Source organism: Propithecus coquereli, unplaced genomic scaffold, assembly GCF_000956105.1.
Source record: "Propithecus coquereli isolate 6110/MARCELLA unplaced genomic scaffold, Pcoq_1.0 Scaffold545, whole genome shotgun sequence".
Taxonomy (NCBI): domain Eukaryota; kingdom Metazoa; phylum Chordata; class Mammalia; order Primates; family Indriidae; genus Propithecus; species Propithecus coquereli.
Genome location: NW_012151341.1, coordinates 943129 through 967450, shown reverse-complemented (window position 1 = coordinate 967450; position 24322 = coordinate 943129). Strand labels below are relative to the sequence as shown.

The following is a 24322-nucleotide window of genomic DNA, read 5'->3' as shown; positions in this document are numbered from 1 at the left end:
CCGTCACGGTATCTCAGTTGGCTTACACGTGTAAAAAGAAATTTTCAAAGAGCAATTTCACAGAAATGAAGCCAGTTTTTTTTTCTTATAAACAAATCACCATTTCTTGGTTCAAAACTGACATCTGTTATGAAAATTACCATATCACATATTTGTAAGATGACAAGGAGTAACTCATCTTCAAAGTGCAAGTAAGTCTATTTACAACCACAAAAAAGGCAATGATGAGGAGAAAAGGATTTTTAAAAAATATACAAAGATTAAAAACATTTGGGATGCAAAATTAAACAATTTTTTGGTTAGAGGATAAAAGAGAAGAAGTGATTGAATTACAGATTTCAGCTATACACACTATATAATGGGATCCAAGATCTTTTAACAGCTTGCTTGCATTTTTTCTACTTACATAATGCTCTGGAAATTTCTGGTAGAAATTACAGTGTCTCAAAGAGAGAAATACACACTAAGCATGTCTTGCTACTACTTCATGGATGTCATAAGATCCGTTTATGGATTAGAGTTGGTGTAAAAAGCCATTGCCTTGAGTTGAAAAATGAATACTGTAAAAGCTCAATACAAATCCTCCAAAGCACATGCACTTCTAAATCTTTTGGTAATTACATTCATATTTAAGCATAACCAAAATTAAAAAAAAAACTGAAAACATTTCCCTTTTCTCTATTCCCTATGCCTTGCAGGCTCTCCAGTTGATAGGGTCAATTTTTAGAGCTGAAAGGGTTCTTCAAGACAGAGTCTAGTCCACCACCCTCATTTAGGGTAAATGATTTTCCCAAGATCATGCAGCACATTAATGGCAAAACCAAGACTAGAAACCAGGTCTCGACTCCTAGTCTAATATGCTTCCCAGCATATCATGCTACCTCTTTTTACAGTATGATTTGCTATAAATACCTGATGAAGAAATATACAAATGCTGACAGAGCCAATGTGTTTCTAAGACTTGCAGAGGATTACTGCAAAGATTTGACGGAGAGAAAAAGATTTCCCCCACCTACCAAAAATATCAAGCACCATCAACTAAATGATTCTTTGCTGACTCAGCACTCTCAGATGTCATAGTAATCCTCGTAAACTTTATGTCAGCTTAAGGATTGTGTATCTGGTGAAATCCGGGCCCTAACACAATGCTAGTTTCTAAAGGGTAAAGACAGAGGCAAAAAAGGGAAGGTAGACAAAAGAAAGATAAAGAGAGCTAAAGAATCCACTTGGCTGAGAGATAGGTATTCCAGCATATGGTTAATTATTACATCTAAATATCTTTTTAGAACCTTTTCCACCTTTTTCATATAATCTCATTTTACCTAATCTGTTATTTGGCCACTTCAGAATTAAAATAAGTGTATCAAAGACAATGGTGGTCATTATATTTTTTTAAACTGTGAGAGCATTTTAGACAAACTAAATTCTATGAGAAATATGTCAAATGGCAAAATTGTAATAATTTTCTTAACCTATTAGATTACCACCAAGGAATTAAAGTGATATTTCATGGGGCTGTTACCATCTTGAAATTCATTCCAATTGTAGTTAAAGAGAAAAGACTGATGCACTATAAATGCAGAATTGAGTAAAGAAGCTGAAATGTCTTTTAAGAAAACATTGCCATGAATTTATTTTATAAAAGGGCATATTTATTTATGTTTACAAACAAGTTTCAAAAACAAAAGGAAAACATGTATGCTTCTACTTATTAACCTTTTTCAAAATGCCAACAGCCCTCATGCTGTATGAAGGTCTCTAAGGATTTATCAGAAAAATCAATACAGTTCACTCACAGTTCACCAAGACATCACTGAACTAACATGTTTAGACAAGAACAAAAAGGACTAAGGTTCTCTTGTAGTTTGATAGTTTGATTTAATTTGATTTGCCTGAAATAACAAAAGCATTTCAAGCATCTTTCATTATGTAGTTGATGTCCTGCATTAAACAATCTACTAAATTCTGAACAAAATGTTATTAGCAAGTTTTCAAAAATTTTAAAAATTAAACAGTTGTTTCAAAACCATTAAGTAGTAAATGTATTTAAGAAACTAATTAGGACAGATGCCATAACTTCATTAGAACACCACTGCTCATGTTTTTTTGTTTCGTTTTGTTTTTTTTTTTGTTTTTTTAAACAAAGCATTAGTGTTATCTATTTGGCTATTAGTATTAGCAATTTATCTACAATATTTAACAAGGTAAATTGTAGGCAAAAATTTAGTACAGTTTCAATAGAAACACCCCTTTTTTTTTCCTGAAAATACAGCAGTATTTGAAGGACTAATTTTTCTCTGCATCAGTTATAAGGAAGCTTCCCATCTATGAACAGGAACAAAAAAAGTATCTACAAACCTTGTAAACAGATCTGTATCATTTATAAACATAAATAATCCAAATTATTAACAGCCAACAGCAGAAATTAAAGTATCAATTCAATGATCCAGGGCTCTTTGTCTTGCCCAACTTTACTCCTCCCTCTCTCCCATCAAGGACTGAGATAAACTAAAGCTCTGCTAATACACTGTTCAGGACCATTCTTGGGTACTACTGATGATCCACGGGTCACTTACGCTGAGTTACTGTTTATCTGTCAGTTCATTTCTCCCACCCCCCAAAAAGCACCCTCAGTCTGGCAGAAAGCTTTGCTTTTTTTTTTTAAAAAAATAAATCTACATTCGTACAAGTGTGTCTTCTGTTGAAGTCCAAAGACAAGAATACTATCTTGTCCGTCACAATATGTGAAAAGACCCAGTTTCAATTTGTTTCTTTACAATGCAGCTAGTGTGTTAACATTCAGCTTACAATCAGAGTGATGTTTCCAAACTATGTAGTGGGCTTCCTGGGGATGAAGAGGTAGCAGACTTGTTCATTTCTATTGTAAGGTGAATTCCACTGTCAACAGCATTGTTATTTTTGTTGGGAGAGGGTGGAGGACTGGAGTTACGTTTTGTAGGAGCATCATCTTCAGCATCAGTGTCATCAATAAGGGGGATATGAGGCTCTGAATCTTCTATCCTAAACTCAGGATGTGTCATAAAGTTGTGAATCGAACTTCTTGATTCCGGTTTTTCTAACCCTTCATATAAAGAACTACGAAACGCATTCACCACTCGAATCTGCAAATATCAGAAAACACAGAAAGGTATCAGTACACTATTAACTTAACTTAAAAATGGTTCATTTATGAGTTTGAATCCACAAACAGCTAGGTATGAGTGAATCATATTTGCATGTAATGCAGTGGAACTTGCAATACACTGTAAAAAAATGAATATTTTAGTAGGACACTACAGAACAACAAAACCACATACTCTAAGAATTAAGAGGTATAGAATTCAAAGTAATACTAAGAAAATTTCATTGTCACTGGCCAAAAATTTAATAGCCATTTTATAGGATTTTTTTCCCTAAGAGAACAAAATCAAATGAAAAACAAACAAAACAAAAACTTAACCATACACAAGCTTAGCTGATTTTTTTTTTCAATTAAAAAGAATGTATTTTTGAAAACAATTCAAATAAGTTAAACAAAGTCAAGCACAAAGGGTTACTTTTTATCATGCTAGGAATCAGGGTGTCACCGACTATGAAAAAGCCAAGCAAATATATGCCGAATGCCACAATGAACTCACATCTACCCCACTATTCCCTTAATTAAAAATAAAAATAAAGACAAAACCCAAATAAATATCTATAAAATGCCATTAAACAGCTATAAATGTTTGAGTATATGCCATTTATCTATAAAGTGTTAGTGTTTTTCTTTGTAACAGGATTAAAACTTAAATCAATTACTATAGTTCTCTGGAAAGAAAAGATTAAAAACAAAAACAACAAAATTCTTTGGGATTCTTGAGTGAAAAATTTCCCAAGAGGAAAACAGAAAGTTTTAAAGTTTTCTAGTATTTTTTCACCCCTAAACAAAACCCCAACAATTCACCTTCCTTCTCAGAAGTCTGCTGTATAAACCAAAGAGGTTAATGGGCAGTCAGACTTACAGCACACTCTGATGTTAGGTGTCATTGACCCAGTGCCATTCAGATTAAAAAAACAAAACGACAAAATCCAAGCAGTCAAGCACTTACTATATATCAATTCAAATACAGTGTTTGCTCTGATTCTAATAAAGCCTGTTTAAGAATGAAGATATTATTTACTCATAATGTTAAGAGAAGTAACTGATACTTTGACATTCTAGGAAAAAGATATGTCACCAAAATCATCTCATAACACAGTAATGAATAAATTAATAAATTTCTTTAAATGAACATTTTGAATATATATATATATATATATTTTTTTTTTTTTGAGACAGAGTCTCACTCTGTTGCCTGGGCTAGAGTGCCGTGGTGTCAGTCTAGCTCACAGCAACCTCAGACTCCTGGGCTCAAGCGATCCTCCTGCCTCAGCCTCCTGAGTAGCTGGGACTACAGGCATGCGCCACCATGCCTGGCTAATTTTTTCTATGTATTTTTAGGTGTCCAGCTAATTTCTTTCTATTTTTAGTGGAGACAGGGTCTCGCTCTTGCTTAGGCTGGTCTCGAACTCCTGACCTTCAGTGATCCACCCGCCTCGGCCTCCCAGAGTGCTAGGATTACAGGTGTGAGCCACCGCGCCAGGCCTTGAATATATTTTTTAAAAATGTAACATGGAGCTTAGGGCCATGTGCCCAACTTCTTTCTGATTATAACCTCATCTCTTCTCAGTCTTCCCTGATTTACCAAGCCCTGTTTGTAAGCTGCTTTAGTTCATACTCATTTAGCCCTTTATACAGAGTCTGCATAGCCAAGTGAGAAAAACAGAGGTAAATGTCTGGGTGTGAAGTCTGGCTCTGTCACTTATTATCTGAGGAACCCTGGTCAAACAGGTTTCTTCAACTATCAAATGGAAAATAATAAAGGTATCTGGCCTTATGGGGTTGTTACGGGAGATTAAATTAGTACACTACAGGCTTAGAACAGTGTTAGCTCATGAGTATCAATGCCAGAGCTTCTCAAATTTTAATGTGCACATAAATTAGCCTGTGATGTTGTTAAAATGCAGATTCTGATTCAGCAGGGGCCTGAGATCCTGCATTTCTCACAACCTCTGAGGTGATGCTGATGCTGCTGGTCCACAATCCACACTTGGAGCAGCGAGCATCTATTCTATATTGTCTTACAACCTTATCATATGCTATTTCATAATTCTATTCAAGTACAAACGTACTTTAGTTCCTTAATTTGAAGAATAGCAGCAAGTAATTTTCAATTTCTTTTATTGCTCTTATTTTCCTTTCCCTTTACTAAGAGGTAAAGTGCTTTATATCTGGAACACAAACAATGCTAGCACTAAGTATACCAGTATAATAATTCATTCCATGTTTTACTGTGAAATCTTACAATTCACATCTTATATGTGTGACATTTAGCAAGTATCCTGTCCTAATAATAAAGTTTAAAAAGCAAAAAGAAAACTTTCTAAAAAATACAGTTGGTGTCAGAAGCCAGTAGGCACAGAGGAGAATACAAATTGAAGATCGGCTGGCAAATTTGATGGGTGATGAGAGCTGTTCAAGATGACCCTGAAGCTGTTGCTTATTTGACGAGGTTTTGGTACTGTTGCTAATGAAAATAGAGAAACAGTTAAGTGATCTCTGTGTGTTTTTTCTTTTCTTTTTAAAAACAATCTGGGTATAGAAGGGAACAATGAAGGGGGCAATATATCCACTTTTTGAATATGTTAAATTTAGAAAATATACAGAGCTCAGAAGTCAGAGATTTGGGAGTCAGCAAAGCTTTAAGAGGGGCAGAGTGTAGAGACTGAACGAGTGAGGGCAACAAGTGTATTGTATATACACAATTACACACACACGCTGTGGCAGGCAAAACCGGATTAAATTCCTTCTTACTCAAACTTCAATTTTGGTGTACGTTTTCTTTTTTCTACCTGAAAGGATTTACTGAAACAGTATTAGAGACATTTTATTCTAACCACTGTACAAATACTGAAACTAAGCAACTGAGAGGATGGGTGGCTGACTTGTCAAGTAACTCTTCATTAGTGTTAAAGAGTCTTAAAAGCCAGGTTTCTGGGCTCCTCATTCCAGGTTCCTGGGAAGTCAATAAAAGAACATATGGGCATTTATTTACTTTATCACTAAACTTCACTAGAATAAAACATTTCCTAAGATTAAGGTTAATGCTTCCTTCTTCTGCCTCCTCTACAAAAGCCGCATTACTGCGGTTATAGATTCACAGCGTATTAAAAGGACAGCTCAGCAACGATCCAAAGCAATTTTCAGAAAACAGTTCTCACACGAGACACATACACTAAAATCTAGATTAACCAGAAATCACTGAACCAGATATGTTTTACTTTCTACTTATAAAGAACATAAGATAACACTCGTGATCTAAGGCATGACATTGAGCTAGTTTGCACTTGCTCTGATGTTTATTGCTTTCTATATGTAAAATTCTCACAGTACAGCAGCAATTCTGAGGAAAATAATAATTATGAGCATAATACTTTAGGTAAGTAGGAAACTATACTAATACCGTGAAGAATTCAGTTTCAACAGTAACATAAATAACTCTAATTATCCATTCTTGAAATCGAAGCCTTGCTATTTATTCAATTTCTAATGCAATTCCTACTTATTATCTACTAGACCTACCATACGCAACACACTATACCTCCTAAAATTATCAGAAATAGGAAAAATTCAATAATTTTGATGTCAAAATTTTTTTTGAAAATTATTCAACAGAGGGAAAAAACAGAGAAAAACACTGCATGAAGCATATAAGGTAAATAAAAAATCTAAGATGATTATAATAATCAAGAAGTAATTTTAAGAAACTGAAAATGATTATCAAGGTAAGCAATACATTAAATTTAAGTAACAAATCAAAACAAAATCATGTATCCTGCAAAACCACGCACTTTTCTAAATACCATCCTAATTTTTGACAGCAGAAAATACAAGGAGATAGCTCTAAAATACTAGACTATTTAATTACTAGCTGATATATTGTATTTTCTACAATAGATTGCCCATTTCTGATATTTGCATTCAACATCACTTTTACTATATGCACTAATTCAAAAAGAAATGCAATAGTAAAGTAAAAGACATTTCGCAACAAGAAAACTCTAGGCTAGTTTCCAAAGTTGGGTATTTGTATATTGAATTTTCTCAAGGAGAGACCCACCTGTGTAATATCTTAATTATCTGGAACAGGAGTTGGCAAACTTTTTCTGTAAAGGGCCACATAGTAAATACTTAAGGTTTTATAAGTCATACTGTCTCTGTCATAACTACTCAATTTTGCCCTCGCAGTGCAAAATTGCCATAGGTAAATATTTAATAAATGGGCATGGCTGCATTCCAATAAAAATTTATTTCCAAAAATAGACAACAAGCCATATTTGGCCCATAGGCTGTAGTTTGCTGACCCTTCACCTAGAAGATCAAATTTTCTCTCAACTTTTCATTTCCAGGAAGACAGCTATTTACTCGGCAAAAAAATATATTAATGGTGAAGACTAATATTAGAATGATATACTTTATAAACAAAAACTACAAAATGTTTTCTCTAGAGACATTTAAGAGTAAAGATCTGACTAATAAATGAGGAGAAAAACATCTCTCCAGAGATGTTCCAAGTCTAGTATATGACAAAGTTGAAATGGATTATTATTCCTTCTACTTGGCAAAGCAAGGACTCCAAATAAAGGTCAAAAGAAATTTGACATCTGCAGATATTTCTAACACTATTCTATATTAAGGCAAAAAACACAGTGAGAAAATGAAATCTTTCATTAAACGTAGGAACACTATTAATTAACTCTATAAATTGACTGATGCTGATTAGCGCCTAAGACAATGCTCCACCAGCAAGGTTGAAAGATATTTATGGTAACAGCAATATAATTACTGCAACTGTTAGTGTATAATGATAACCTCATTAACAAGATATGATTCAGCCCCTGGATACCGCCTCACATTCCGAGAACACGGGATATACAATAAAGAAGTAAACATCTCAAAACCTGAGGAAGCAACAACTACAAACCCTCCTCTGCCACTCTCTGAAGTATATCCCTACTTCCCTGAAGTCTAACACTATTCCCCTGGCCACATGGGCCCAGCAACTCAGAGGTTTCACATATAGCTGTGCATCAGAAAGGAGTGTGAGGTGAGCGTGCGGAGAGGTGTGTGTGTCTACATCTTAAAACAGTTTATGACTGAATTGAAATTTAACATAGAGCCTGGAACACAATTAAAGGAATATAGTAAATATAGTATACCTAAGCATGTGACACCCCTCTAAATGACAAAATAATTATTTAAAATATTGCTGAAATAAAAATGAATAGAACACACTCCACCCGTGAGATAAACTTATCAAAAAAATGTAATATGAAGCTAATCAGTAGGAAACAATCAGACAAATCCAGAACATAGGACACTCCATAAGACAATCTGGATTCTTAAGGAAAAAAAAAAGTCAATGTCATAAAAAATAAAGGCAGGTAATGGATCCAGATTAGAGACTAAGGTGTCAGAACACACACTGTCAATGAGCCTTTCTTGGATCCTGGATTTAAAAAGCTATAAAGGACATGGGGAAAACTGAAGAAATCCAAGTATGGACTGTACAGTAGATAACATGATGGTATCAATGTTAAATTTCTTGGGTGTGATAATATAGTGTGATTATACACAGGACTTCTATGCAGGAGTTCTTATTCTTAGGAGGTACATGTTGAAGTACTTAGGGATGAAATGTCATGATATTTGTCACTTTCAAATGGCTCAGGAAAAAAGTATATATTAATATATAGGTGGATAAAGCAGATATTATAAAGTAATAAGTGGTAAATCCAGGTGAAGAGCATTCATGTATTAATTTTTCAACTTGTCTGTAGGTCTGAAAGTTTGCAAATTTAAAATTTTGAAGGAAGGGTCTAGTCTTAGTCTGGCCCCCCCTTACTTTCCATTCCGGCTTCATCAACCCCTTACACATTATTACTCTTTTAGTACCAGCTGTTATCACTGAGGCCTGTTCTCCTCAACTGGTGAATTCTATCAAGGGTCAGCTTGGATGTCATCTTTAACTTTCCCTGACTTCTCAGGGTGGGCTAAGGACCCTGTTACAATCTTCTGTGTTTTACTGCCACGAAGAAATTTCCAACTACTTGTTTCCCTCACTAGACTGCAGGTTCTGGAAGTTCTAGCACAGCCTTGACATATGATTGGGCCTTCCATAAATGTCTGTGGTACACTTACCATCCAGAAACCCTAGAGAATCAGGCATAGTTTAAATCCACGGATGTTAGGAGGAGGAGATAATTGACATTGATTGTACCAGGCATAAGGCCAGGTAATTTATATTTACCATGTCACTCAGGTACATAATTTTTAAAAGGAAGATTCTTACCAATCCATGTAGGTAAATTTAATATCCTAATGTTTACAGGGTCAGTTTGTCCTTAGAGCACTTCTCTGCTCTTTGCTTTACATTATGCTGTCTCTGCTTATTAGCTACAGGCAAGTCATTTAAAATCCAAGTCAGTTTTCACAACTGGAAAATGGAAGCAGTTCTTATCCTGTCTGTTTTACAACATTGTTAAAAACATCAAATGAAAATTGCTTAAGCAAACAAAGAACAGACACTGAGTAAATAGTCTACACTGTTTTCTCCCTTAATTTCCAGCTTCCCAAGGTTCCTCTACTCCTTAACTGGATAAAGACCAACTGGAAAAGATAGTTCTCTGCCTACTACAAGGCTAACTTTACTTAGGTAACTCAGCAGATTTTTGGAGTGGGGTTGGGTTTTTATCTTTAATACCTCCAATATATTGAGAATCCACTATGAAATCAGAAGAAACTAATTCACAGTAAGATAATCTAGCTTATAAGGCTTTTTAGGGAGTTTGTAATTTACTGCAAATATGAAAGAAAATTTGTTATTCCAGTCAATTAATGAAAATTACAACATATAATGGTTCAATAATTAAGCAACAGTACACTCTCCCTATTTCTTTTGAAACTTAACATTTTTCTTACCTATCATGCAGTTTTAAACTGATTATACAAATGGAAAAAAAAAAAACAACAAAAAACCAAGCCATAAACATCACAGAACTTTGAAGTTTCCATGAGGAACCTACCCCCCTTTCAAAAAAAATTCAAAGCAAGGCAAACAGATTAAGAAGGCAAGCAACTGCTATATATACTAAGAACTTTTCTTCAGGCTACTAACTTATTTTCCAAACTGGACAAGATAAAAGTCAAAATACTAAATTCATTTTTATATTTAAAAATGCAATTTCCTGGTTCTGTTAGATCAGTTTCAAATCACATGCTTCTAGGAACCATGCAGTATAAACAAGTTTAAAAGCATATACTCAAAAATTTATAGTAGTTTCATAAATTCTAAGCTACAATTTTATTCCCCATCTTAACTGTTAAGAATTAGCACAGAGACAAGCTCACAGATTTCATATTTAATCTTTGGTTGCAATTGTTCCACCTGTTATCTAGCCCTCTAAGAAATAAAACAACAACAATGACAACACTTTGAGGTCTCAATCCACTTTACGAAAAGAAAGCTTTATGAAAAGCCTGAACAATGAATTTAAACATTAAGGAGAAAATGAGAAACGTTAGGTGTGTGAAGTAGGAAATGTTAATTTCATGCACTTAGGAACACACACTCACACCCCACAGTAGTAGAAGCAGTAGAAGAGGAAAACACTACATGTGTAGGGGTAGAAATATTTGTTACATCATGATGCTGGCTGGCGATGGAGGGTTGCCGCCTTAGAGCCCCCTGAATGGAACTTCCACTCTGGAAAGCATTCACTACATCCATCTGCAAGGAATCAGAGATTGTGACAGCTTGCTCAGCAAGAGAGAGAGAGAACAAGAGAAAGGACCATTCCATCTATCAACATATAAAAAGAAAAAGGCACTTTTTACAGAGCAGATAAATAGGCAAGAGTAGCATTTTGAGATGAAGGGGGGAAAAAGCTAGGAAAAAAGGAGCTTAGGGGCATATAGACACGTTCTTTCATAATCAGTTAAAAGTTTCATTCATTCCAGGCACCAGTACAATTTTTCAAAAGAATAAATTTTGTGGGTTGGGAAGGCTAGAAAGGAAGTTAAGGAGCACACTCGACCTCCTCCCCAGGTCAAAAGCCCTTGCTCCCAGCATCTCTCCTACCTCTCTACCAGGCCCATACCTGCGTCTGGATTCTGTTCAGACCTCTAAACCACAAGATTTGGCCACGCCGCAACTCCCTTTCAGCGTGATCAATCTCTTCAACATCTTCTGCTAATTCCTCCTCAGGTATTTCCTCCTTTTGTGTTCCATGACCAGCTTCTTTTAAGAATTTTAAGCGGCTAGTTGGAATTGTTGAAATAAGCTACAACACAGGGGAAAGAACTTAGAAATAAATCATATCAAGTACAGTTAAACTGATCAATTTACTACTAAAGGTGTTAAAAGTTGTGAGAGTAGCCAACTATCTTTACCAACGAAGCAATGAGGTCCTGTTGGTTAGTCTTTCTCTCCCAGAACAAAAAAATATTCTTCTCTTAGTGACAAAAGATTTAAGTTTGAAGGATAAAAAGTTTTCCTGACTGGAAATTAACCTGGTTACATTTTCCATATTTTATATTAGGACATTCAAGACAGTTAATTATAAAACCATGCTTTGATATGCAAGTTTATATTTCATTAATGCTGTTAAGAGTTCAGTGAGAAAAAGCATATCAAAATTTGAAAAATTATCAAGGTTACACTGAAAATAGTTCTGGTTATTAAATGTATTTATTTTTATAAAATGCAAACATTTAAAATTGTATTAACACTGACTGATAATGACACCAAACAGAAACAGATGCCCTAGGAAACAGAGAATACAAAAATCACCAATAAGTATGCATTAATATTAGCTTGTGTTAATAGCCACCTAAGGAAGCTGGGTTTATCGGGGAGAAACAAGCATGCGGTCAGATACGGAACTGCTCAGAGAACTTCTAGTCCAGCCACCTCATTTCACAGAGGCGAAACAGGCTCAGAGACATGGAGTGACTAAGAACCAAGGTCTCCTGACCACCAAAGCCAGCGCTCTCTCCATCATAGCACACTTAAAATCAATAGACAACGTCAACCAGACAGTAACTTAAACTTGTTGGGTATGTATGTGGTATTGAATTTCCTCTTCCTGAAATAGGCCAGATTATCAGAAAACGTTATGAAATAATCAGAATGGTAATCAAAAAAGAAATGTGGACCAAGTATGGGTCCTTTTAAATATCTCTACCAATAATTAGATAACAGAGTAAGAAGAGAAACCTCAGAACCTAGAAACAGAAGAAAAAGGGGAAATAAAAAGGCATAAAGATTGAGCTAAATTTAAGGAAAACCTGAAAGTTTGGTTTCAGTGACTTGCAGAATGACAGTAAGTTAGCTCACAAATTATATACTGTAACATATGTTAACCTTCCTTTATGAAAACATTAGCATAGATTCTCTACCAGTTTTACAGTAATAGGCTTAAAATGAACAATGTATATGTCATTACCACTCATCTTTAAAAAATAATGACATGCATTTGCAAGTAGGCTGCCTATAGTTAAGATGAGGTATATCTCATTTTTCAGGCATTATGTTTTATATATACACTGTTAAAGCTACTTAATCCTAATAATCTAAAACATCATTCTGTGACACCTTTTTGCAGATACTATTATTTTTATAAAAACATTCTCTAAGGAAAGCTCAAGGTTTTTTCTGTGCTATATTTTGGATTAAATTACATAACAGAATGAAATATACATTATTTCTAAATTTCTATAAAAAAGCTTTATTCTGAAAATGTAAAAATAGGTCATAGAATAAGATACAAATATTAGCATCCTAACCAGTTATAAATACATCACCTTTAGTAAGAAATTAAAATAGTATTTGTATAGGCATAATTTGAAATAAACACACCACATCCTGGAACAAATACTACATAAAAAAAAAAAAAATCCTTAAATTCCCTTTCTTGACCTAGAATGTTAACTATTTAGAATCAAGTAACAGAACTGACTAAAGAAAATACACACTAAAAATTTTCAAAAAAATCACTTTAGGCTTGTACAAAAACTGATGAGATTTTTACCTGGCCCCAGAGTAATGTTCCCATTCCTAGGAATATTGACCATAGCCATTGTTCTATTGAAAGTTCTGAACAACTGAAAGGTTTTCCACCAAATTGCACAATTATTATCTGGAGGAATAATCAAGAGTAAGTTTATTTAAATCGCTTAAATTTAAAAATTCATATACTTTTTAAAACACCCAAATTTATGTCCTTTAGATCTCAAGCTGAACAACCACTATTCTGACAGTGTATTACAATAGTCACAGCTGAAAACAAGGCAACTGAAATAAAGTAAAATCTCTGCCCAATATTTTAAATGCATGCATATTTCATGTTCAAATTATGTTTCTAAAAATCAAAAATTCTCATGATCAAGAATAACTTTATACTGTTTCTGATATAACCCCAAATAACTACATGTCCCTGTATTTAGTATAATTCTTTAAATAATTTATGCCTTTCACAAACAGTAGTATACTTTTGTAGAAAAGACCATATGTTATGGAATAGTGAACAAAATACACAATCTTTTTTTCCATTCCACATAGTTGTTCATTCCTAGTTAACATTTAGATGTGTCAGGATAAATATGAATAGACTTACAGAGAAGAAAAGCAACTTGAATGTTTTATGAAATATGGGCTAGCTCAGCTGGTATGCCCTCAGATTTGCTCTCCTTTATAAAGAGAGTGAAGTCCAATGATGTGCATAAATTAAAATTCATAATACAGTGATATGCTTCCCTCCTTATTAAAAATATTTTTAAAGTTTCAAATTCCATTCTTTTTAGCTCTACTTTATTCTAATTCAAGTAATATATATTTATTTGTTAATTCTACTATTTTTTAAAGTCAAGATTATTTGTATACTTGTACAGATAAAGTCCCAACTGGTTTGTTAGTAGCCCAATCAGGCAGATCATAACGGATTTGACAATTGGGTCTGGATTTTAATAGAGATATAAAATTGGAATAATTTTCTTTTGTAAGCCAAGAAAATAGTAAGCATGAAAAAGTCAATATTTATTTGTACAAGTGTTCTTAATTTTTTTCATTTAAACTTTATCCTTATTTTGGTATAGTGAGGGATGTGAAAAGAATATTAAGATGCTGGGGAAACGAATCAATAATGTGATGAGCTGATTAACTTCCATAAGAAAGACAAACCTTTCATTTAAGAGTTGGAAGAAATAAAATCGTCTAGTTAGTTGTGGCATTTACCTCTAAAAACAAGAGACAGAGTTTCTATATTCTTTAATATACACCTTGAATCAACATGATACTGTACACATCAAGGCAACAGCTCCACACACACAGCTGTCACGTAGTTTCTGGAACAAACTACCTTTTTACCTAATGTCTCCCATATAATCAAATTTGAAACTATCTTTTCCAATTACCCACCTGTATAACAAAAGTGCCCAAAACAATTGTGCAGAAGATGGCATTATTAAAGATTCCTTCAAACACATTTCTTTCACCATGAATTTTCCGGGCATTTATTTCATTGAAAAGTTGCATCAGCACAAAAGTATTAAAAACAATAGTATAATGTTCTGAAGGAGGAGCATGCAAAGGAGCATTTCTTCCACTATCAATATCAAAAAACTTTTCTCCTGAAAGAATGAAAAATTACTGTTTTGTAATTATCATATAAAATAATTTAACATTTCAAGGTTAACATTTCAAGGAAATATACAACAATAAAACTTAGCCAGAGCTTTTGTTTCATCTGGAATGACAGTGTGGAAAGAGCTGGAAGGGATCTGGGATTATCTAGGACAACTCTCTTGTTTTATAGATGAGAAAACTGAAGCCCCCAAAACACTACATTGATTTGCTTAAGATCATATATCTAAGTTAGTGGTAGAGCCAGGATAAGACATCAGAACTCATTCCCCCCACCAACTACCTATCATATTGCCTCCCAAAGTTTACTAAGGACCTACTGATAAGCAGGAGAAAATTAAAGATGAATGGGAAGTCAGGAATAGAACTTAGGTTCTTGAAAAATTTATAACATTAAAACATCTTGGATGATATCATTATAGCTTGGAACAGAAACAATTAACTGAATCTTTATTAGACACTTAATTCTTACCAGCAAATAAGAGTGTAAAGACTACTACGAGTTGATAGAATGCATGACCCAAAATATTCTTCATCATTGTGCGTGAAATGAGAGGCTTATTTCTACCATAAGGTTTCCGAAGCAAGAGAGACTCAGTGGGTGGTTCCGTTGCCAGAGCCAGGGAAGCCAGCGTATCCATTATGAGGTTTACCCACAACATCTGCACAGCCTTAAGCGGTGAGTCCTAGAAAAGATACGTTTCCTAATAGACATTCACAACTATTCAGGGACTCAGTAATTCTCAGGAAGCCTTGAGGATTTAAAAACTTAATGAACAGAACAGGATTATATTTTTATATCAATTAACCTAAAATATTAAGGTTCAGCTTATTTAAATATTTAAGTACTTTAAAAAGGCAGATTGTACACATTTTTGCTTTAAAATAAACAAGGTTTAATAAACAAATCGTCACCTACTTGAGTAATACAGGCGCCCGTGAAAGCAACAATCACTGCTACTACATTAACAGTAAGTTGGAACTGAAGGAATTTTGAGATGCTGTCATAGACATTTCGTCCCCACATAACTGCTTTAACAATGCTTGTAAAGTTGTCATCTGTGAGAATAATATCAGATGCTTCTTTAGCTACGTCAGTTCCAGCAATACCCTGTTAAAAAAAATTCTGTGAATTATTCTTTCTTTCTTTATTTATTTGTTCTGAGACAGGGTCTCACTCTGTCACCCAGGCTGAAGTGCAGTGGCACAATCATAGTTCACTGTGACCTTAGACTCCCGGGCTCAAGTGATCCTCCTGCCTCAGCCTCCCAAGTAGCTGGGACTACAGGCATGCACCACCATGCCTAGCTAATTTTTTTGTTTTTGTGTGTGTTTTTTTTTTTTAGGGATGGGATCTTGCTATGCTGTCCAGGGTGGTCTGGAACTTTTGGCCTGAAGCAATCCTCCAGCCTTGGTCACCCAAAGTGCTGGGATTATAGGCATAAGCAATCATGCCTGGCCAAATTCTGTGAATTACACTAAATCTTTTAAATATAATTTTGAAATATTCAAAAAGATAATATACAATTAATAAAAATTTTACCATTATACCTAATAAATACTGATTTAAATTTATGCTAAAAGAAGGTAAGATAGTTATTCTAAGATACTGCTGATAAAGATATTCTGGCTTAGCAGAGATCAAAGAATGAAGCATTAAAAATAAAGTTCAAGTTGGGTTAAAAATGGAGGAATGAACAAAGGCCATTACTCAAGCTCCTTCTAAAAGTCACACAAAAAGGTGTATAAAAAAAAAAAATTCACAAGACAAAGTTAGAGGGAAAAGACATTCTACCAGAACAAACAAACAAAAAACAAACAAAAAGAAACTTACAGCCTGGAAATCAGATAACCAAATGGGTAAGTAACTCAGCAGACTCAAGAAATCTGACTCCTAAGCCAATGACAGGGCAAGAAGAGAAACAGTTTTTTTTTTTTTTTTTTTTTTACACTACAGAACCCTCCCTAAAGCTCAGGACTTGACAGTATCAGGTAGCACTGGAAGCAGCAGTGAAGGCAGGAATAAAAAAGGAAGATCTCTTGAAAGTCTATTGAAGACACTGGAGATGCCCTTAGCTTCAAACTACTAACAACTATGTTGTCAATAGAAGAATGGGACAGATTAAGAAATCATTGATTAATAAAAATGAGTGACAACTATGTGTAACAGATGAATCTCACAAACAATGCTGAATAAAGAAGATGGGCTCAACATAACACATATAATTCTGTTGTACAAAGTTCAAAACCAGGCAAAAGTAATAATTTTCAGAATACTGGTCCTCTCTGCAGGGAGACAGGGCAGTAATTAGAAGGGAGTATGATTCATTCATAAAAATTATGAAAAAGTTTAATTCTTATGAATCCTGCTATGGTTTGAACGTGTCCCCCAAAGTTCATGTGTTGAAACTTGGTCTCCAATGCAACGGAGTTGAGAGGTAGGACCTTTAAGAGGTAATTAGGTCATAAGGGCTCTGCCCTCATGAATGGACTAATGTCATCATCCTGGGAGTGGGTTTCTTATAAAAGCGAGCTTGGCCCCCTCTTGCTTTTGTGCTCTCTTGCCCTTTCACCTTCTGCCATGAAATGACACATAGCAGATGCTGGTGCCCTGCTCCTGGACTTGTCAGCCTCCAGAACTTTGAGCCAAAGGAAATCCTATCGTTCACAAATTACCAAGTCTTACGTATTCTGTTATAGCAACACAAAATGCATGAAGACGAATGCTTTCTCGGGAAGCAATTGGTGTACATGGCTCAACTAAATGAGGAAGTAAACCAAAAAAGACGATGCCATTGAATCCAGGAAGTACAAGATCCAACACAAAGGAGAAGTAAAGGAAATACCCAGGTGTGGAGACTAACTAACAAGACAGCTATGGCCATGCAATAAATCTAGCAAACTGAGTCCTGATTAAAGCATGTCAAAAGATGTGAGACAGGTATCTCTAATGGGGTGAAACTAGTAAAAGTGCCAGATGTCTCTGATGTATTGAAAGCAGAATTTGGGGATGAATTAGTGTTAAGTACATAGAAAAACTAATTATAAATAAAAAAATACATAAAAAGGAAGCAAATAAAAAAGACAACTTATAGGGAGGCAATACAAAAAGTTGTGCAAGGAAGGAAAAGTAATTATACAGTAGACCACATGGCTCAGCTTGGAACAGCATTTACAGTCACAGTAAGGACTGAATATTGACCTAACATAAATTATGATGTAACCCTACTGGAAGAATGATGGGATAGGCAGCAAGCACAGATGTATACAGGGTGAATGTGGTAAGGGTGCTTGTGTATGTGTGCCTGTGAAAGCACTAAGTCCTCATTTTCCTTAACGAAAGTCAGTAGCTAATGCCGTACACTTAAAACATCAAAATCCACTAGAATCATGAGATTCAGAGATAGGAAGGTATACAACTAAGTGAAAGAAACAGCTAAAATAGCTGGTTTCCTCTGGGGAGACAAAAATTGGAGTGGAATAGATGGTATGTAGCAGGGGACTTCATTATTAAGTCCTACAGAACTATCTGACTTTTTAAATGCTATGCATATATTGCTGATAAACACAAAAACAAAGTTCAGATGAAACTTTTCTCAAAATACTCAATGAAGAAACCATCTTAATTTAGAATCTTAGCCTCTAGCTCCTAATCTGAGTATTTTACTGTTAATGTGCAGCATATTTAACACGTCCAAGCTCACCACAATTTCCTCATTCTAATCAGGCCCATATTTTACAAATGCCATCACTCCCCTGTTCCAAATCCTTAAAATTTTAAAAGGTAACTCTATGATGTTAATTGGTGTCCAAATAAAAACTAGTTCCATGGTCAAACAAGTGTGGGAAACTTTCAATCAAAAAAAGTTAAACAGCTTTTTTTATGAGCTTCTCAGAGTTGTGTGTTAACATGCAGTGCGAGTCTCTAAATTTATCTTACCTCCATCAAAAGTCTGCTTGGGAATATGCTGGTCTACAGGATAAACGAACAGATTCTTTATCTTGGTAATTCAAGGCCCTTTTCATGTGGCCCCGTGTATCCTCTCAGCTTGATAACTCACTGCAACACCACACCCTCTTCTAGTTAGACTGAACTACCTATATGTAATTTGCTGACGAATGAGGGCCTCCTGGCCGTACTTCTCTACATGCTCTTCTCCCTCCCTCATGTCAAATGGCACCTCTTCCAGAAAAACTTTCCTAGTCTCCACAGGCAGAGTTGAGGACTTTTTTCTTGAGACACTCAATGTATTGTGTTTAGTCCTTCGTAGCTGTCACTACCCCATGATTATTTCCCTGTGCTGTGAACCTTGAGGACGCAGCAATTATTCACCTGTAATGTTTCTGGACCACAATACTGAAAACAGCTTCTTAATATTTGGATAATGAACAAATGAATCCCTCATTAATTCAAATAAAGTTTAAAAAGACAGTATTTTAATTGACTTAGATCTTACTACCATAGATGCATTTGGTTATTGAAATACACCATGGTATTCAGTCTTTGATGACAAAAATTATCTCTACACTTGGGTAACTGGTTTTTTGTAAGAATAATATAATGTGACAAGGACTTTCTTTGACCAAAACTTGCTATGTAAATACTCATTATACTGTATTGTTTAGGGAATAAGGACAAGAAAAAAAAGGTCTGTACATGTTCAGTACAGATAGAACTACCCACTCCCTGCCACCGTGCATATTTTCGACCTGCAGTTGGTCGAATCCACAGATGCAGAACCCACAGACATGGAGGACTGACTATGCATCTAGATCACACACACTTTACTGATTGACTGATGAAGAGAAGATGCTCTAAAATACTATTTCTACCTGGAAAATAGGAGACATATTTAGAAAGAACTAATCAATAGTAGTATCTTGTGGGTAACTAAAAATATCCCTAAGACAGTAAGTTTGTCTTTAACTTAACAAACGCACAACCAAAGTAAAGTTCAAGCTTGAGCAAGAGTGGTTTTAAGTCTAAGCCATTAAGCATTTATTCTATTTTTGAAATAAATTTAGATTTTTGATGTTATTAAAGGAAAAAAAAGTAGTACAATTGGGCGTAAACCTTCAGAGCTTAAAAAAACACAAACCAACTAGTCATTGTACTACTTTTTTTTTTGCATTACTATATTTACCTGTATTTATTTAAAGTCTATAGTATCTGTCTTATACTCAGGTTTTGGGAAGAAAGCTTTTTTATTTTAAAACACATTCTACATAACTGCCTTCCTAGCCAGCTGTCTGGATGAAAGCTGCAATAAGAATCCTGCTAAATGCTCAGGAGTAGCAGTGAGTGATCCTGTGTTCCTAAAGGGAATGATCTTGTTTGCCTAAAGCAAAAGGAAAAGTGCTTAATTATTCCTCATCTCTTTTTAGGTACTCTTCCCAAGTCTTCAAAAGCTTTTACCAATACAACTGCCAACTGTATAAATTTGGGATGAGGTAGGGTAGATCTTGGATTCATTGCTTTTGATTGTGGGAAGTTTACCCATGTAATTTCCTTTTCCCATCTCTCACTCCTGTTGAAAGGCTGCCACCATGGTAGATCTTCTAAATTCCTATTTTAGCAGCAAAATATCAGGGGGACAAATTATGCAAATAAACATTTGCACACATAAACATTCTCTCAACTAAAAACCTTTAGGGCTAGATTGTGATTCAGAATTCAAAGTCTCTCATATTTCAGAAAGATGAGGCACATACCCGTGTCATAAATCCTCTCCAAAAGTGGTGAGCACCCCATAAAACCCTATTAATATCTCTATAAATATTCACAATAGACAAATAACTGCTTCACATTAGTTCAGAACAAGTTTTGTAGCCAAATGAGTCTGCTGTAAATTTAGGTAAAAAATTTCAATTTTATGATAGTTTTAGATTTAAGAACTGTCTTGGATTTAAGAAAAATTATGGACTTGTATTTTCCAAAAATAGAATAAAACTGAAAGAAAATAAAATACTTAAATTGAGGACTTGGGGAAAAACAAGTAGATTTTTTCCCAAACAAAAAAGGTTACAACTATACATAAAATGATGACATTTAATTACTTCTTTTTTTTTTCTAAAGAGCCAGGGTCTTGCTCTGTTGCTCAGGCTGGTCTCAAGCCATCCTCCTGCCTCAGCCTTCTGAGTAGGTGGGATTATAGGCAGATGTCACTGTGTCTGGCTCTATTACACTTGAAAAGACATTCTCAGTTTGGTGGAAGATTCTCAATTATATTTTTAATTTGAATACACGTAACTGTCCTAAGCCTGTGTCCTGCTTAAGAGGGCTGTGGTAATGTTCAGATGAGATGACAGACATTTAAAAATTTAACAGAGTACAAGGTAAATGTATGATATTATTATAATTGTTCAAAAGGAATCATCTAGTCAGATTTCATGTAAACTGATTAGACTTATAAACCAATTTGAGCTTATTAATTATCCCTCAAATTAATCTTGAGGGACAGTGTTTAAAATCAATAGTAATTTAGTCAACAAATAAAAAAACAACCCAACCAGTAAATTACATCTGAATACTTGAATAAGTAAATTCCTACCATTGCAAATCCAACATCTGCTTTCTTTAGAGCTGGGCCATCATTTGTACCATCACCAGTCACAGCTACAACCTGGCGTTGTTCTGAGACAGTGCTGTCAATTATACCTTAAATAAAAGTAAATATTTGTGCTGTGAAAAAATTTTCTTTAATATGGTGATTCTGAAGAATATCCTGACTAGTCAGTTTATAGACTCAAGGTTAAAAATAAACAATTAAACAAACATAAAAATGGAAACTACTTAGATGTTACGTGAAGACCAACTCCAGAAACTATGGTTATATTAGGAGCAATATCCTGTTATCACTGAAAATAAACACAATTCATCTAAGATATCAAATGCATTTAGATTTTATATCCATGACTCAATCTAATATTCAGTATCTATTATTATTTTATAAAACAGAGCATATTTCTGTATTAAGAAATTGTGAAATAACGATTGTGAAAAATCGACTCACCTTTAACCAGTGTATGTTTATCAGTTGGAGATGATCTTGCAAGTACTCGAAGCTTTGGCCAAATCTTGTCTATCCGCTCTTGCTCAATCTATAAATTTTTATCAAAGTTAAAATGTGCCCAAACCTAGTTTCATAAATCCAAATTAGCTATCTAGCATATTTATCAGCAGTTCTCAAAGTGTGGTCAATAGACTAATAGCATAAGGAACTCCTGGGAACTTGTTAGAAATGCAAATTCTTGCGCAAGGCCCCAGGTCTACCTTAGCTGGGGCGGGGCCCAGCAATCTGTTTTAACAAGCTCTCCAGAGGACTCTGATGCATACTCAAACCTGAAAACCACAGCTATATGTATCACTGTAAGACTAAATTTTAAAAATCCCTGCAATGTTGGTGAAAATGGAACTTCCATAACTTAGCATAAAAAACAGAGAGAGTTTGGTTTCCCCTAAAATATGCCCCATAAGCCTTTCCAAACTCATCTCCTATTACTCCCTTATATGTACTGTACTTCTGAAATTGGCCTAGTCTCACCGCCAGTACTTTCAGAAAACACAGCAAGAAATGCTCACTCCCTTTAGAGCTAAATTTTTTTATTATTTGTCAGTTTTATCTCCTAGAATAATAATTTTTGGCTTCTTAAGGTGTAGCTTGCATTTATTCATGCACGGTGCCTAACATAATGCATATTCAGTATGTACATGTTGAATGAAATTCATATACTAAAAATTTGTCAACTAAAAAAACTAAAAAAAAAAAAAAAAAATTCTTACCTCTCCCTTTTCATTTCGTATTCTTCTGTTAAAGTCTTTACCTTCTAGGCACAGAAAATCTTCCCCAGGATGTAAAATACCACATTTAGTAGCAATAGCCCGAGCAGTATTAATATTATCACCAGTGACCATCCGCACAGTAATTCCAGCCCTCTGACATTTTTTTATTGCATCTGGCACCTGGTTTACATAGAAAAAAAAAAATCTTATTATGAAAGAAAATCAGTATTTCCAGAGGAAAAAAGATCCCATTGCACAAATATGCATTACTTTATAGTCCCACAAATAATGACAATGACATAAATAATGACAATGATACTGACTGATTTCATCTCAAGATACTGTTTCTTGAATTATTCCTAATAATCTCTCCCTTCTTATTCCACGGCCACAGTCTTAGCTCAGGCTTCATTTTCAGTTGTCATCTTACTTAATTTGTTTGCATTATTTATTTACTGAAGGTTTTTTAAAGCACCTTTTCCCTGTGGTAACTACTACGCAATTCTCTTCTGGCTGGATTTCTACTTTTCTGGTTTTACTGCCCAGATCACACCAGAATAAAATGTTTTGTTTTTTTTTTCTTTACGGTTAAGGGAGGTTTTCATTTTTTTCCAGTCCATTTCTTTCAAGGGTCACCTGCTGCCATACCTTCAATTACCATCTATATACTAATAACTTTCAAATCTACATCCTGTCCTGACCGCACCTGTTGAAAGCAGGATTCACAGTTCTACCTGTAAAGTGGGTATCAATTCAGGTTTCCAAAAGGGAAACCATGTTTCCCTTACCTATTTAGCGAAACTTAAGGGTCATCTCCCTTCCCCTACATCTTTAAGGGCCAATGAGTCCTATGGATTCTACCCCAAATCTTCCCTGAATCATGTCTCTGCTGTTTGGTGCCTGACCTATTGCAATGGTTTTTTAATTGGTAGCCCTGCCTTCATGTTTGTTCCTCCTTTAAAAAACCTGATATACTTGATGGTAGAATCCTTTTTCTAACGCTAATATACTTCCTTAAAAACATATGATTCCTCAACTGTTATACACAAACCATAAAGTTCTCAGTATAAAAGAGTAGCCTTAGAATACTTTTCCAGATTTATGTAAAATTTTTCTGTCTTACACACAAGTTGATAGATAAATAGTGAACATACTATTTCTGTGTCTCTGCTACTACAATTCTCTTTTGCTTAGAAAATCTCCTCCTGCTCTTCTCTAACCAGAAAGTCCATACTAATCCTACTAGAGCAAAGACTGCAAATTCAAATGCCTACAGGGACATGCAGGTAACATAAATGAGGAAAAGATGCTGAAAATAACAAACCCGAGATATATGTCTAATGAAAGAGCTACTCAGCTCTAGCCTATTTTTGCCATGGTGGACATGAGAGCCCAATGTTAACAGAACCTACAATTTCGAGAGAAAGAAGAAACCCAGATTTGTTTGTAATCTCTTAATAGTTTATGTTGTACACACATGCGCACGCCAAACTTGAGTGCAGGCTAAATTTGGCCTGCAGGCTGCCTGTTTGCAACTTCTACTCTGTAATAAATCCAATTTAAATGTAATTTCTCGGGAGCTTTCTTGGTCTGCCTACCAGAGAAAACTGCACCTTCATCTTATATAAACCTCTATTATAGGACATTACATATTATAGTTATTCGTTTACCTGAATCCTCAGCAAGTCAATGAGCTGCTTGAAGGTAGGATCTTTACCTTATCTCTGAATCACCAATGCCTAGTACAGTGCCTTTC

At 34.8% G+C, this 24322-nt stretch overlaps 1 protein-coding gene across 1 annotated transcript in view; it reads right to left on the bottom strand.

Moving 5' to 3' along the window:
* Positions 1-1607: 1607 nt before the first annotated feature.
* Positions 1608-24322, bottom strand: part of ATP2B1 (ATPase, Ca++ transporting, plasma membrane 1) — a 117183-nt gene continuing 94468 nt past the window's right edge. The window contains exons 13-21 of the mRNA XM_012657561.1: positions 22567-22746; positions 21797-21884; positions 21335-21441; positions 15703-15894; positions 15256-15469; positions 14559-14770; positions 13174-13281; positions 11242-11424; positions 1608-3122 (exon numbers count right to left, since the gene is read on the bottom strand). Of these exons, the coding sequence (XP_012513015.1) occupies positions 2811-3122; positions 11242-11424; positions 13174-13281; positions 14559-14770; positions 15256-15469; positions 15703-15894; positions 21335-21441; positions 21797-21884; positions 22567-22746 (1596 nt within the window). The 3' untranslated portion in view covers positions 1608-2810. The remainder of the gene's footprint in view (positions 3123-11241; positions 11425-13173; positions 13282-14558; positions 14771-15255; positions 15470-15702; positions 15895-21334; positions 21442-21796; positions 21885-22566; positions 22747-24322) is intronic.